The 16970-nt window shown below is 39.1% G+C and overlaps 1 protein-coding gene across 1 annotated transcript in view; it reads left to right on the forward strand.

The window, feature by feature from the left end:
* The window catches only part of SNX4 (sorting nexin 4), a gene marked incomplete at its 3' end in the record, with an annotated part of 29566 nt that extends 13075 nt beyond the window's left edge, over positions 1 to 16491 (forward strand). Inside the window, exons 6-14 of the mRNA XM_079539114.1 lie at positions 810 to 865; positions 5401 to 5473; positions 6933 to 6994; positions 8471 to 8536; positions 12114 to 12203; positions 13429 to 13528; positions 14455 to 14600; positions 15963 to 16077; positions 16444 to 16491. Of these exons, the coding sequence (XP_079395240.1) occupies positions 810 to 865; positions 5401 to 5473; positions 6933 to 6994; positions 8471 to 8536; positions 12114 to 12203; positions 13429 to 13528; positions 14455 to 14600; positions 15963 to 16077; positions 16444 to 16491 (756 nt within the window). The remainder of the gene's footprint in view (positions 1 to 809; positions 866 to 5400; positions 5474 to 6932; positions 6995 to 8470; positions 8537 to 12113; positions 12204 to 13428; positions 13529 to 14454; positions 14601 to 15962; positions 16078 to 16443) is intronic.
* Positions 16492 to 16970: the final 479 nt, after the last annotated feature.

The following is a 16970-nucleotide window of genomic DNA, read 5'->3' on the forward strand; positions in this document are numbered from 1 at the left end:
CTGCATTGGTATCTTTTATTTCAGAGTGAATTCCCATTGCACAGTTTTTAAAAATTCAGTTGAACTTAAAAACAACCAGACAGCCAAACAAATAAAACGAGCAAGCAGAAAAAAACAATCCACCCACCTTCTTAGGGAAATTCTCTGCTGTTGCTACAGTCGTTAGTAAAACAACAACACAGAAATTAAGATAGCTAATTACCTTTTTAATTAGGTATGAAATTTCCTCTGTGGAGGATTATATATGCTATGTTATGGAAAAGAACACTGCATTAAAAATAGCTCTACTCTGATATACAAATTACATATTTTCTCTAGAGCAACTCATAAAATAAGAGAACACCATGTATGCCTTTGATTTCACTGGGGATCTGTTCCTAGCAATAAAGAGCGTACAGAGGTCATCTACCACTGGTTTTATTTGGTTTGAAAAATATAAAATAGTTTGTCCATATGGTCTTATGTTACCTAATTGCTTCATCTAAAAAGAATGCAGGGTTGTGTATCTTAACTCCGTGATTTGTGTAGCGTTTTAAGAAGGAACTATTTTTGTGAGATTTGGGATTATACAGCTTAATGCTAGTGGATGCTGTTTGCACCCAAGTTCACACAAATATCTTGGTTTTCTACTTCTTATTAAAAGATCTGACATGTAGGGCAGCTAGTGTCAACTTGTTCAGTGTCTGAAGATTTAAATATGCCAGGAAGGCAAGAATTTTTTTTTCTAATGATGCTGCCAGAAGGCTGAGGTTTTTGTCACTGGAATTTAATTGCATTAAATTAACAAAGCTTTTTTTCCCCTTTTTCAGGCAGATTCCAGATTAAAAGCTCTTAATGCAACATTCAGAGTGAAAAACCCAGACAAGTAAGATTCCACATCCTTCCTCCCTCCCTTTCCCCTTTTCAGTTACAACTGTAACTTCAGATGACAAACTATTCTATCTCCTTAGAATAAATTCAGGAAAGAAAAATGATCTTTCTGCACCTTAGTTTTGAACAGAAGATCAATAAGGAGGCAATATGAACAGATTTGATACATCGTGTTGCTAAAACAGGAAAATGCCATCGCTTCATGGAAAATGAGTCCTTCCTTCTAGCTAGATTAAAAGCTTGGGAAGGTAAAATAAAATAAAAACACACAACACCAGACCAGAGAAATAACTTAATATTTTTGCTTGCAATGAAATCTTTCCAAACATGAACAGAGTACAGATTGATAGTACATCTTTCCAAAAGTCTGCTAGTATACAAATCTAGATGCATGCATGCTGGTGCTGTAGTTCATAGTTGTCTCCAAACTGCCAGATTTCACAGATGCCTGTGGAGGTCTTGAGGTCAGTTCAGCTCTGCTGCAATTTGGGATACTTGGAGACAGGCACTGAAAGCAATCTGATGGATTAAAAGACTGGTCAGAAGGATGAGGATGAATAATGGGAGGATGATCAAACCCTCAGTGGTGTGAGGAGATATGAGTGTCTACTGTAATAGTCTGAAACATTACAAGTCTGTGATTGTTAGAAACATTAGTATGCAGCAATAGGACGAGGGATTTTGCTGATTTCCATTTATAAGTGTTAGGCACACCTGCAGAGCCCTTATGGATTGATCTGCTGTCCAGCAGTGGCAACAGGATGTGCTCTGTAGGGTCAGGGCATGTGCCTGACTGCTTTCTGTTGTCTGTTCTCTTTATGCTTCCCAGCACCCATGGGCATTGTATCAAGGGTGTTAGAGGGTACAGACTTTTCTGAACTTCTTGATATCCATTGGCAGATTTCTCTGAGTTGGTCCAGGCCCTCTTTTCTGGAATTTGCTCATATTATTTATTTTTGCAGCCTCCTGTGGCAGCGAGTATTTTAGTGTGTATTTAATGCATATGAACATTTATGAATGAGGTCATGGTAATTATAGGTGAAGTTGTCCCCATGCTTGAGTCCTGTATCTTTTTTGTTTGCGAGCAGCGGGAGTTTGCTTTCCCTTCTTATGTGATGGGAAAACTTTGCCAGTAATCTGCCCATACGTGAGAAAGGCTGGTTAATACTGAGATGAGACATTTACTGATATCTTTCAAGGCAATGTTTCAGAAAGCAAAGCTGTTGTTGAAATACGGGTTGGTAAAAAGCACAAAAAGAGTTAATACAAGGAAAATAGGAGGAAGGCATTGTAAAAAAAACAATCCCTGAATATCTGACTTCACAGTGCTTAAGAGATACAGCACCTGCTTTCTGTTGTGTTCTGCCACCTACGCAACTTCCAAATTGAACACTTAGTTACGATGGCAAGCTATTTTACAAGTTGTATAATAACCAATGAGCGTATCCTGTATTTGTTTATTAAAAGGCTCTCCCTGACTATAGCATGTGTGGCTTGAGAAGGCACAGTGCCTTGCTTTGTCTAGCACAGTAATGCCTGAGCTGCCTGCAGTCTGGCTCCTTACTCTTTTATGTTACCTTTGATGCTTGTTTGAGTGGGTGGTAAAGAGGGTTCAGCAAGCTCACCTTGCTATAACTGATGGCACTGCTGTGTGGAGTGTAGGTGTTCTGCCTATGTCCAGCTGCCTGAACCAGTGAGGGTCCAGATGAAAAACTGCTGCAACTGCCAGTTCAAATTGTCCTGTGGTGCTGTGTAACTGCACCCTTAGCTTAAAGCAACGTGAGGAACTTTAAACAGCTGAAGTGATGCTGCTCTTGGAGGTCAAAGGCAGACTGGGAGTTAAAGCTCTTCCTGTGTGAGGCAATTAATATCTTTTCTGATGGAATTATATAGTGATAAAACTTGGGTGTTCTGATTATCAGAGGTAAATTTGCAGTCTGTCTCCTACAGACCTCTTTTGAATTCACACCCGTCCTCTTCTTCTATCCTTTGTTCTCCGTTAGTACTTTGAATCAAAACAATATCTTTCTTCTTGGTGAAAGATTTCTTTAGAAAACTCTATGTTGTTTCCAAAGGCAAAATTAAAAACCAAAACCAACAGAAAAGCACCAAAGCACAAAAACTGTTCTCTATCACAAAGCAGGCAAATGGTACTGACCTTGTAATACTGTCCTTACTGATTTGGAGACCTACAGTTGAGTAAAATGCCCAAAGTAAATAACTTGTATTGAAATGCCACCTACCATAAATGAAATACTCTTCTGTACCATTACCATAACATCTTTATGCAAAGAAACTTGATAATTTCCCTTACAGAGTTGTGGACTGATCTGTTCGTCATTTGTGTCTGAAGCTCTATTTGGTTGCTTAGTTCTTAAATATGTGGACTGTTGGTAGTGTTGCAGAACCAGTAAAACCAAGAGAAGAGAGCTAGACTTGTTTCAGTAGCTGAGTGCCACAATCACATCTTGGTTCACAGCTTCTTTTGTTACAATGCACTGGGAAGTAAATATCTCTGTATACGCCTCTCCAAACTCAGTTTGGAAGTTAGGTGGTACTGTAATTATTGTTTTACATAAGTATTAAGTAGTGCTTGAGCAAATACTTGAGAAATAAACATCTGATCTACAACACCATCAATCTCTTAAAAACAATTTTTGCTGAGAGCTGGCATTCTTAAGACTCAGTTTATAGGAAACATTGTGCAAAAGGCAGTTTCACTTTGGTTTGTGCTGTTCAGAGACAATAATAGGGCAGCTTGATTCAAAGGTGATTTTTTTTTTTCTTTTTTTTAATACGGGGGAGGTATTGGTATGGGAGATGATACATTGCTGCTGGAGTCCAGGATGCTGAAAGTTGTCCTGGGTTCCTGACTCTTGCCTTCAGGGAGTACAGCATTCCTAAAAGCTTTCTCGCCACAAAACAGAGTAAATAACACCTTTCATTATAAATTTCTGGAGTGGGAAAGGGAGTCTTCCTGAGCTGAAGGCATGCTTTTTAATCTTTTGTTCTTAGTTCAATTATTTCAAATATCTTCACTGTTTGTGTCTGCAGCTGTCTGACATGCTGCCCTGGTGCATATTTTATAAAGTGTAAACTGAAAAGATTGCTCTCAAAACCCCACTGTGCAGATCAATGACTATTTATTTTTCCCATACAGTTTCTCTGCTGGCTTTTAAATCTTTTTATGTACTTTAACCCTGTGTGTGTGTCACAGTCTTATAAAAGATGCTCCTCGGAGATCAGAAATACTAGAAATGGTAATAAAACTTCTACTTCCTGAGTACAGGGAGGAGAGTTTTTCAGGTGAGAACTTGCTGGTAGGGGAAGGAGTGTTAAATGAAAAGCCTTGGAATTTTGTATTTGGTCACCCAAAGCAAGTGATGTGACTCATTTCAATAAGGCCTCTTAGCCACAAACTATTCTGATGTACAAATCCTGGCCATATGTATGAGGGGGGATTAGGGTTTTTTTTTTTTTTTTTTTTTCTTTCAATGTTTAACCATCAGCTTGGAAGACTAACTTCAGACTCCCATTCTTTAGTTCTAGTTGCATTCTTCCATGCTACTGATTTGCTTATTTTCAGATCACTGTAGCTAGTAAGTTAGGTACAGCTATTTCTGGCTTTCTACCTAAATGAAATAGGTTCTTGTATGCTGCCTGCCAGAGTAAGTTGTGAGTTAGATTTGACTGTAACAGGGAGGGTTTATGCATGCAGAAGTGCCTGCTCCTGTGCTTTAATTGGTTACCAGTGCCTAGCGAAGCTGTGATAATTGACTCTGCTTTCTAATTGCGATGACCTAACTTGTATCAACTGAAACTAAAACCAAGGGTTAATTGGGGTGACTGATAAAAAAGCTTCTCAGCAGTAGCAGGCTGGCAGTGTGCACGTGAGCACTCAGTGACTGACCTGACTGGTTAAGCTGTGCTAACTTGCTTATAGCCACAAGTAGGTCCAGTTCTCAGTAGGGTTTCATGCACAGCTATTACAGTTCCACGCAGCTGAGCCTTGAAAGCATTGTGAGAATGGTGGAAGCATTGTGAATGCTTCCCCGAGCGTCTGAAATGCTGTACTCAACACTGGCTAGATAGCAGCTGGAAAGGGAAGTTCTTTTGTCAGGTCACAAATGTGAATGTGTTTTTATTAAACAGAATGGTTCAGCTGATTTTGGCTTTACAGTTATTTTAAGCTTTCCTATTCAGTAACACTTGCTTTTATAAATCCCTTGAAAAAAATGAATAGCAGCGATTTCAGTTAACTACTCATCTCATAAAATGTTATCTCTTAAATTGATCTGAACTGCCAGCATTTGCATATAAAAACTAGTAGTCAGACAAGTGTTGGGGTTGTTTGCTTTAGGGGAACTGAACTCTGCAACCACTTCTTCAGGAGTCATCAGCTAATGTCACTTCAACACAATCCAGACTTCAATACAATCTTGCTGGTGTAGCGTTGTGGCTCTATCTTGCATTTATTGAAAGCTTACTTTCTTGATGACTAATGATGTATTATCTGTTTCCTGCTCCCAGGAGATTTACTGAACTAAAACACTATAGTGATGAACTGCAGTCTGTCATATCACACCTTCTGAGAGTCAGAGCTGTAAGTATTTCCCATGTGTGTCGTGACAAATAGTACAACATATACTTACAAGGCAGCATTTCTTGTTTAGTTGAGAGAAATGGTGTATGTATTCTGGAATAAGAGCAGTTCTGACTGAGAGCCCAGCTCTAGAGCAAGGGGCAGGAGATGGTGAGGACAGCATTGCCTTGGTGCAGGTTTTGGAGGGGCTGGGGAAAGAGTCCCATATGTGACACACATCAAGGTTAACATTCCTGTTTGTAACCTGCTGTGCCCACTGATGATCCTGTCTACAAGGTGTTACAAAGAGGTGCAAAATGTCTTTTTCTCTCAGCAGGCACGTTACGCTTGCAGGATGTCTTTGCTAGGAAGGAACCCAAAGCTCAGTTTTCTGGTCAGATATATAGGATTTTGTTTTACAGAGTTTTTAGTATGAATTGTGCATGCTTCCCAGCACACTTTTTTTTTTTTTTTTTTTTTTTTTTTTTTTTTTGCTACTTCTTCAATCTCTGAAGAATAATGTTCTTTTTAATGATAAGAATAATTATGTCATGCATCAAGATTCTCTATGGGCTGACAGTGGAAAACTATAATTAAAAGGAAGGCACAAATAGGAAATCACAATTCCAATAATGAGCAGCAAGGTATTGCCTTTTTATTGTGCTTAACAGGGATTTCAGTTTTGCTGGGAGCTGTGCTGTGGAATAGGTTGGTAATTGATTGATCTTCTGAGCTGGAATACTTGAGAGGATTAATCACTGGGATTCTACTAACGGTGCCTTTTTCTCAGAGCTGTGTGTGCATCAGGTCTCTAGGATGATTTCCTTTTCACTGCTTTAACAGACCAGTAGCTAACTCTTATAGGACGTCAGTCTAACTCATTGGTATGTCACAATCGTGTTATTTAGGCGTTGTTGCCTGCTGCAGCAGGTCCTCTCTCTCCAAAGAGCTGAAAGGATGTATCTAGTTGTGGCAATGTGTTCTGCAGTGGATAGCTTGTTTCCTTTCCTTTGTTTCACTGAGCTGGATGGGAAAATGAAGTCACTTGTTTGAATTCCTGTGAGACTTTCCCTGCCGTCTTGATGTCAGCGTGGATTGCTGTCTTGTTATCTTTACATTAAATAAGCATGCATGCATGTAAACCTAGCATTGGTCAGATGAAAGAGGCTGTGCCTTACAGCTGGATTGCAAAATCTGAATTAACTGATAATTTACAGTCTCAGTAGACACATCCTGTATATGAGCACTTCTGAAGAAATACTTTGAATATTGCTTTTCAGTGCAGCCTTGACTGTGACTTCGGTCTTCAAAGATTTTCTGCTTTTGAGTTTTCCTTCACTAGTGGCTTAGATTAGACGTTAGCCTAAACTTGTTTGCCTGTGTGAAAGCAGTAAGACTTCAGCTCAGAGTTTGTGCAGGGGTATTGACAAAGCAGCTCAATTTTAATGTTCATGACCAAAACTAACCTTGAATGTTTTAGAGGGTAGCAGACCGGCTGTATGGCGTCTATAAAGTTCACGGCAACTATGGAAGAGTATTCAGGTAAGAGTTCATCCAGTTTTCAGATGTCTCACAGGTATTCTAGAGAGAGTAGTAAACTTAGTTATGTTTATCAAAAGCAGAACAACTTATCTGAAACACTGAAATGTCTGACGTGAAAAGTGTTGTTTTGCAGTACCACTGAGGCTTGTGTTGGATCTCTGGATCTGCTGCTCTTAGTCAAAAGTGGACAACTTCAGCTTTTCATTTTGTTTCCCAGAACTTTGGGACTTTTGTTGTGACATTGGCATGCTGTTTCTTTAGAATGTCGCTTACTGCCTATTTTCAGGCAATTTTCTCTGAAAAACCTCTAGATTCTTTTAATAGTTGAAAACCAATAGTTGAAAACTCCACGCGATGTTAGTAACTTGGGTTTTTGGTTGTTGTTTTTTTTTTTTTAAAGTGAATTTGCCAATCGTTTTGATTTATACGAGTGAATTGCATGCTCGAGTTCTCCATCTCACTGGAGAATTAAAGAATCTAAACTTCTGGTTAAGGGAAACCTCCTGCTTCTACACAGTGTTCAAGTGCTAAATTTAATTCTCTGGGTTAATGGATTGCAGATGTCTTTCTCATTGGGGGTTTTAAAGTGAAATTAGGTGTAGTTCTATAATAACACAAAGACAAACAAATGTCAACATGAACAGTGGAATGTTTATGAAAAAGGACAAAATAAATGCATTAGGCATAAGTTATATGAAATATAAGTGGACCCCTTCTTTTTTTTTTTTTTTTTTTTTTTTGTATAAATACTTGTTGATGTAACTCTTATTGCTCATAAGCCTCATGAGGTTTCACAGAGCTGAGAGCACAAAGTTGCAGTGTACATGGGTGCTATGAACAAGCCTCCTGCTATCTTTACTGGAAATTATTCCTATGTGATCTAAATAGTCTCCTCAATGTGAATAGGGAGTTGCAGTAATGAGGAAATTATTGTTGTTATTTTTAATGAGTGGAACTAAACAGAAGCCTGCAATGGAAACACAAAACAGCATACACCAACTCGTTTCAGTAGAGGTAAAATGCTTGAGAATGTCAAATCCCACCTTCTGTTTTTTTGCAATGAGAGGCTTCTATCTGATAGTTGCCAAAAAGAAACTGAGCTTTCCACACTTGAAACACAAGGTAGGCAAAACTCTGTTTTAGAAACCTTCCTATCTTTTCTTTAAGTGACCCATCGTGTAATTTTAGCTGTTTAAACAAGACCCTCTTGGCTCAAAATGAACTTTAAGCCATGTATATTTGTTTGTCAGGATAACTTTATGCAGCAGGGACAGTTGTTGAATAGAACGCCTTTCATAGACTCGCTGCTACACTGTCAGTGCTGCTGCTCACAGGAAGAAAACAGTTTGGCAGAGTCCAACTGCAAGGCAGTTTCCATTCAGGTGTCACCTGGAAAGAAACTACATACAGGATGCAGCTTATTAACTTTCCTTACCCTTCACGTGTGATGTTGCTTCTCATTTGTTTTTCAAACAGTGAGTGGAGTGCCATTGAAAAGGAGATGGGGGATGGGTTGCAGAGTGCTGGCCACCACATGGATGTGTAAGTACTGACTGAATATCTGATAGTTTGATGTAAGCCAGATGTAGAACTCTCCCTCTTTCCTCTCTTTTCCCTCAACCCAAAGTACATACAACTAGTGTAACAAGAAAGCTGGGGGCACGTTGTTTTTAGGTGTGCAGTGTTTCTATGCCTTGGATGCAGGCATAATTTTAGCGTCCATATACTGTATTAAGTAGCTCAAAAGGTCTCAGGAGAACCAGAGTGGTTTCTTTTTTATTATTATTTTGAAATTGTAGAAGTGTTTGGAATTCTTCCAGCCTTTCTTTTAAGCTACTATGCCAGAAACTGGTGGAATACAACTTTAATGTACTGCAGGCCTGATGAGATCCATTTGTTTTTGATAGCAGTATTTTGTACCATGTAGTAGATGGTACACAGACTTGGACTTAATCACAGAAAGTTAAGAAACTTAATTATTTAGCTCCAAAACTCTAATGGATTCTTGAAACAAATACTGTCTGGATCTAATAAAGTAGAGAATCCTCCCTTTTTGCATCTCTAGAGTCAGTTGGCAGAGCTGCATGAAACGCAGCCTTCAAAATAAGAGTCTGACGTTTCATAGTGCTCACAGAAGCAATACTCCAGGTTCTTACTTTTCAGGTAGTCCTATGCAATACAGTAAGTGGAATGCAACAACTTCTCCTGACTCTGAATCTTCTTTTGTAATCAAGTACTATTGTAAAGTAGCAACTCCAGCAAGAGATGGGAACTGTTTGTCATTCCTTCGTATGTATCATAATTTTTCATTGTTTTCATGCAGATAAAGTGTAGTTTGTGTAGAAGCAAAGCTATCAAGTTTAGATTGTGCTGCAAATCTATGTATGTTGTACATACATACGTGTTGGTTGTGATTGTTACTAATGGAAGGGTTTGAAGAGCCATGCCAAAACACCCTTGTGTTTTTTTTTGTTGGTTCTTTTTTTTTTTTTTTTTTTTTTCTTTTCAGATAAATTTTGCTTTAATCAGATCTTTAAGAATTTGAACTTTTGAGTAATTTGTTCCCACTTCTGTGCCTTGGTTAACATGGTGCTTTACAGCCTGAAAAAAAAGATTACATTTTTTACTCTACTGAGATTAAAGAAATGAATGATGCATTTTGCTTTCAGAGGAAAATCATTGAAATAGAGATGGAATGCAGTGTTCAGCACCTACTACTATATCCATAATGTGATACTGCTGACTTCTTGCAAGTCCAGTGAACGTTCCCATAACATTAGACTGAAGGGATTCTTTGCAACTGGAAGCTACTTCAGGAAAGTTGCCTATTAAACTTGAAGACAAATTGAATTATTCTTTATCTATCCCATGTGCTGTAGTCTTTACCAGATATTTATTTAAACTTTCAAGGAGTTATTGCTTGGGATGATAATATGGAAGACCTCTGGATATGTGTTGTGTGATAGGATGAAGCTTGCTAATTTATAAATAAAAACAACTGAGCATGCTGAGAAAGTGAATGACTGTAATGCTGGCATTTGAAATATGAAAGAGGAATATTCCTAGCCTTTGTCTTCTGCCCTTTATGCAATTAATGAGTGACCTTTTATCTGTTCATCAACTGGACTGTCATTACAGGTGGAATCAGTCTTAACTAAAACCATGTTTTAGTTGAGGATTCCCACGAAGAGTGGGAACTTTCAGGACTTACTACAGTGTTTCTCCTTAATATTTTCCCTGGTTTGTTGATCCGTTCAGGACAAACTAGTGTTTAAATTTCAGCTTAGACAGTCAGAAGCACAGTTTGTCATAGAGCTACCTTGAAAACAAACTCAAGTGTGACTTGAAAAATCCTGTCTAGGTAAGATCTTTTATGGTGTGTGTTTGTTTATTTTGGGAAAGTTGTTCTTCCACATGCAAGCTCTGGCACTTCTCTAAACTTAGAACTTATTTGAAATTGAAATGCGTTCCATCTGCTGTCCTGGGAAATCTAACCACTATACTAAAATTATTGTACTTCAGAACTTAAAAATGGAGGGTGAGCCGCACATGACCTGTGTGACAGCAGGATTTTTCAGAACATGTATGGGCATGGCAGTTTTATCACGAGGAGGCCTGGCATGCCCATGAAAAATCCTGCTATATCTTTGAGTTCAGAGCATCTGAACAACTTGTGCTTGGATACTGAAATTCATGTCTGACCAGATGACAATGTCTACCACACTTTCCTCAGGCTCCACATTGTAGCAGTTCTCCTGCCGGTAGCTGTTGCCTCTTCAGAGTCTTAGTTCATGTTTCCTTCATAGCAGGCCTGATGGTAACATTCAGTGCAAGTGTCTCAGACACCTCCGGTGTCTTTCCAGGGGTCTAAATGATGTTATTTCTTATGGAGCATGCAGGATTTTCTGTTCTCTCCCACGTCATGCTACCAGTTACTGTTCAGATTGACTCTGCCAGTTCTTCCTCAGAGATAATTACTAGAGAGACACCAAGAGAAACCAAGGAACTCAAATACTTTGCAGAAACTTCAAAGGCAAGAAGGGCCCTCATTAGCACTTGGGTTGCAATGCAGCGGTCAGTAGGCAAGCATGGAAACGCTCACAGCAGGGAGCCTGCAGCTGTGGGAATGCTTATTTCTTCCATGCCAGGGATTGCCCCGGTCTCAGAATAGATGAAGGCATTTGTGGTAGGATCTCATTTGTTCTGTTCATCTGTAGTGGTACTCGCTTTGTACTGACAAGGCATCCAGTTGTCACTGTGCCAACTGAGATGGGCAGGTCTTTTAGCTGTAGGCCTGACCCTGCAGGTGTTTCTGAACAGTCATACTGGCTAGTGGAAGACCTATTAAATGGTGTTCAGTTGGCAGTATAAACTGAAAAAGAAAGTGCTTTTTGCCATTTTTAGCAGACGGTATCTTAAATGATACTGAATGGAACTTGCTGAGTGTAAGAGCTGTGGAGTTGTAGCCCTCGTGCTACTCAAGTTTTCTCTCTAAAAGGCAGGATTAGACTTGTTTTTGCTCTGAACTCTCATGCCTGACTTACGTAGCAGACAAAGAAACAAGGAGCTGAAGGGCTTCATGTTCTGGTGTTCGGAACACCGCTGTGAGTTTTGTGTTCTCAGGCTTATGAAAAGGCTGAATAACAGACAATACAAACAGCTTCTTTAAATTCTGCTGCTTTGCTTGCCGTCAGCTGTGATGCTTACATTTCTAAGCCTTAGTACCTCCAGCCTTGCAAGGGTTCTTCCGCATCTTATCTTCTTTTTTGCCTTGGTGCTGCTTCTTGACGATCCACTGAAGAAAAGGAATAAATTGTCCCTTTCCTGTAATAAAAACTGCCTGATCTTCAGCAGGAAACTTATGATAAGTCTTGTACTCATCAAAAGATTTATTGTAGTAACATCCAAAGAAACAGGCCTGCAGGAGTGTTTATATTAGCTGATTCAGAGTTTAATTAAAAACAAAGGACAGAGGAAAAGCCCTTCTTAGAAGTGTTCTGCTGTTTTACTTTGCGACTGGCCTTTCTGTCAAACAGGTGTCCTCTCTTGTTACTGTCTGCGTAAACCTTACAGTTTAGATTAAGGAACTTCCTATTTAACCATGGCTGTTTTTCACCAGATATGCAGCTTCTATTGATGACATTCTGGAAGAAGAGGAACATTATGCAGATCAGCTGAAGGAGTATCTCTTCTATGCAGAAGCACTACGGTATGTGAAGAAGTATGCAGCTCAAGTGAAGACCATCATGCTTTCCTCTAACGTGTTGGTGCTGAGTTTAATTTGATATCCTCTTCTCTAAGCAGCAGCAAATTCAATGCTTCACATTCTCATCTCTTACTTTGCTTATTCACATTTGATTGCTCTATGGGTGGCGATAAGAATTTAGAACTAAGATGACTAATAGTAAAATGAAATGTTAAAATCTGGTTACTCTAGAAGATAGTGCTGTTTATTCCTTTGGTTACAGTGTTTCCTTGGCTTCTCATGCAGTGGTGCCCTGGTGTGCTGGGAACTTCAGGTTTTAAATGGGCTAAATAGAGCTGTTACAACTATTACAATTTCAGCAGGTTTCAGAGTGTGCTGTATAGCTTTCATCTGCTATACATTATTGTGCAGCTAAATGCTGTGGAGTTTGTTTGTTTTTTAGACTAGACTTACCAGGACAGTCCTCCTTTCCAAGCATGGATACAGAAGCAAAACTTTTTATGCAGTAAGATTGTACCTTGTGCTGTTATGCTCTTCCTGAGCTGGCTCTGAACTTCTTGGAGAGGTCCAGTAATGTTGTAGAGATTCAAGTTGGTGAGTGATGGCTGCTGTCTGAGAACCCAGAGCACAAGTAGCCCCCCCGGGAGACGATCGTGCATCCGGCAGTGGAGTACGGATGCATCTTTGTCAGCCCACACAGGACTGGGACTTAGTGCAGGTGGTCAGAGGAAACTCGCCTCTTTTCCAGATGAAAGGCACTGTGTGAATCTTAAAGCACACTTGCTTGTTTAGTTTAAAAAAAATTAAAATGCCAGGAATTTTACTATTGAGTGGGGCATTGCTGTTGTGACAGGCTGTATCTCCAGATACTTTTTGTCATAGCTGTGATTTTTCTCAAATGTATTTTGAATAAAATTATTTTACAGTGATGTTCTTAAGTAGGTGTTAGGGCTCATACTGCTGAGAGTGTCTTGAAATGAGTCTAAAAAGAAGATCAGAGGAGCAGAATGCTGCTGTACTAAGAGCTTTCTTTGTACTTTGATCCAAGCTTGCTTAACTACAGCGATTGTAATGTTAGGCATTCTGTGATAAGGCTGTTGAGTTTGAGCTAGATAAATAACTGAATGTACTGCCTGCCAAAGAAAGCATTTTGCCATTTGTAGAGTTTAAATGGAGGGAAACGTAGCAAAACAAAGTAATATGTGACAGATCTTTCATTACTTTTCAGGGCAGTTTGCAGAAAACATGAATTAATGCAATATGACTTGGAAATGGCAGCACAGGACCTAACGTCTAAGAAGCAGCAGTGCGAGGAGCTGGCAACAGGAGTGAGTCTTTCCGCTTTCTTCTCCAGGATGGGTTGTTTTGTTGGGTTTTTTTTATTTTTATTTTTTTTTAATAGGGAGAGCCAAACTTCTTAGAATGACATTTAAATGGCACTAATGTGATGGCTTCTATTTATGAGAAGTTGGCATGAGCTGTGGGCCTCTGAGGTTTAAAAGTAACTTGGTTCTTGATGATGTAAGCTCTTGGTACCGAACTTCTCTTAATGAACATGCAGAGGGTTGCAGGAAATAGGATTCGAGCAAAATAATACAAATAACTCTATCCCTGAGGTCAAAAATGGTAGAATTTCTGACAGGCTTTCTCTGCCTTTTGAAAGGTGGATGTTACTGGTATGTGGTGCTAGTTCTGCTTACGTAGAAGATAATGGCTAAAAGAAACCTACCACTAGTAACATGTATTTATAATACTGAACACAGTACTGATTCATCATGAATCTGTTGATGTTCTAGAGAACTCCTTTATGGTTTTTCTTTATTATACAAAATATAAGACTTAAGTTCTTTCCTGCTTCAATTTGAGGAAAAACTATTGTGGAAACTTCCTAGTATCAGTGGAAACTTGAGTCCAATCCATAGACAAGCCATAAGAGTTTGAACATCATGTTATTTAATGGTGTGTGCAGATTCCAGAGTTCCTGGGTATAAAAGCTGAGATACAAGTTCCTGTTTAGCTCTGCCTCCTCGCTTAGCTCTCAGTCTAATGTGAGCCACCATGCCTCCCATATCTATGTGCCTATGGGACATGCAAGAAGCATTTTCTGGTAGTTAAGTCCAAAGATGAGCTGGACATGTAGGAAAAGCCCTAGTAACTGGTAAAAATCACACTGTCTCACAACCATGCTCAAGAATCCCAAACCTAGAGTGTCTTTGCTTTTGGGATGTTTGTTGTTTTTTTTTTTTTTTTGTAGACCGTGAGAACGTTCTCCCTGAAAGGGATGACCAGCAAGCTGTTCGGACAGGAAACCCCTGAGCAGAGGGAAGCCAAGATAAAGGTTCTGGAAGAGCAGATACAGGAAGGGGAAGAACAGCTTAAGTCTAAAAATCTGGAAGGCAGGTAAACAGGCTTTATTTTTTCAAAGGAAACGAGGCTTGTCTTAGCAAGTCATTGACTGGATGCTCTTGAAGGTGTTTGCGTTTTATAAGTGTTTTTAATATATTTTTGGTGTTTATGAGCTGTCTATAAAAGCTCCTGTCAGCTGCAAGTTGTGAAATAAAGTACAGTACATGCAGTTAGCTTCTGGTCTGAATATATGACTTATGTAAAACCTGATGACTTTCCCAGTTACTGAGCCCACTCTAATGGCTGACTTGCTTGCTTTCATGTTCAGTTAGTAATATGTTTAGCAGGTGGGCATATTGATCTGCAGCTGAATAGCCTGAACTCAAAAGCCGACTGGCTTCGAATGCAGTATCTATCTGGCTTGTGTGCATGGGTCCTAAGCTAATATTCTGCAGCTTTTCCTATGGAGGACAACTGACTCCTGTTTGAAAGAGATTAGAAGTTCTGGCAAGCTGTGTTTAGTAACTGCTTCTCAATGCTGTAATGAAATTTTCTTCAGGAATGCAAGAAACCAGCATTCCTTAAGCAATGTGATTATGTCAAAACATGTTCATCATATAATAGAAGGGGTAAATGTGGTATCTCCTGATATGTTAGGATTAGAACAGAAAAGATAAGACTAGTTCATGAGCAGTTCAGAACAACAAGACATTCAGTAAATGCAATTTCTTAATCATTTTGACAGAAGTACTGGAAATCTGCTTTTTTAGCTCTGGAAGTAATTTTCAAGTGAATACTTGCCTTGTGTATGTGATCCAGCGCAAATGAAAGCGTTGGATTACAGGAATCTACCTCCATTTTAGTTAAGAAGTACTGAAGACATATCGCCAAACCAATAAAATTAATTCCTGAAGTGAATTGCCCAAGTGAATTTGCCTTGTAAATGCTGTACTTTGCTGTCTCAAGTCCTGATGGCAAATGAATTTTCACAGTGTAATGACCAATATTCTGACTTGACAACTGAAAAAGAAAAGTGCAGTGTTGTGCAGACTGAGTGTTAGTATGAAGATAAGTAGTCATCCCACCGGAATCGGAGAAAAGTATTTTCTGAATTGTGCCGCTTCTATGGTAGTGATGCTTACTGAATATTAAAAATAAAATAAAAAAAAAAAAAGCTAAAAATTGTGTGAAGTTGGTTCTGGTTTAAAATCCATAAGATGTAGATGGAGAATTAAGTAGTAGAGCCAGTTGTAAAATGAGAACTCTGGGATGCATAACAACTAAGAACTTGGTTTGCTGGCTGAAAGACGGAGTGCTTATCATACCTGGAACTGCTCTGCTGTGGGCTCAGAGGAGGGAAGATGAGCTGAGGTTGTAATATATAGGCATTAACAGAAATAATGCTTTTAATTCCAGAGACTTTGTGAAAAGTGCCTGGGCAGACATTGAACGGTTTAAAGAGCAGAAGAATCACGATTTGAAGGAGGCGCTTATAAGCTATGCTGTTATGCAGATCAGTATGTGCAAAAAGGTATGTCAGCCTTTATAGAGCCATATGTGTGTCTGTGTGTATACCCAAACCGAAGTGTATATCACATTAGCAGAGGATCAGATACAAACTGTCAGCATCTAGGAACGTTGCAGTCACAGAAGGTTGGAAGTCACTAGTGTAAAATGTCCCTCCATCCTACTCTTACTCTGAGACATGCTGATATATGTAACAGGCAGTATGGTCCAATTTTGGTGTGGTCTGTGCCCTGCTCTTGTGTAAGGTTCTGTGGGGCTTTTTGTTGAATTTTCTGTGGAACAACAACAACAAAAAAATGTTTGCAAACCAAGTGTATTTCCACCTATTTATTTTCACTTTTTTTTTTTTTTTTTTCCTAAATTTTAAAAGGGAATTCAAGTTTGGACGAATGCAAAGGAATGCTTCAGCAAGATGTGATTATCTGGAAGTGAATTCCTCCTCCAAGTGCCAGAGAATGGAAGCACAAATGTTGAACACCGATGTTAAGTTGCTACATGACTTATGTATAAATCATGAAATAAATGAGTTGAGTGAATAGTTTTTCTTTCTGCTGATTGCAATTGTTAATAAAGGCCAAAAAGGATATCTTGTTAAATGTTTAGCCCAGGCTGCCACTATTGTGGCATATTTTATATGTGGTAGCAAATTATTCAGGAGTAGGAGTTACTGAAAACTACAACTCTGTACTTGGGCGAAGGTGTAGGGAAAGTTATCCCAGAAAGTATGAACTGAACTGTTTTGTGAGACTTGTGGAACACCACGCTCAATAATGTGTAGATCACTTCCAGATGCCCTTCTCTCAGCCCTTGCTGTTTAGAATTAGTAATGCTCAAGGGTGCTTTGGTTTTACAATAGGACACGCAATTGTGTTCTTGAGGTTTACACCATCAGAGGGA

This window comes from Tetrao urogallus (assembly GCF_951394365.1).
Source record: "Tetrao urogallus genome assembly, chromosome: 8".
Lineage (NCBI taxonomy): Eukaryota > Metazoa > Chordata > Aves > Galliformes > Phasianidae > Tetrao > Tetrao urogallus.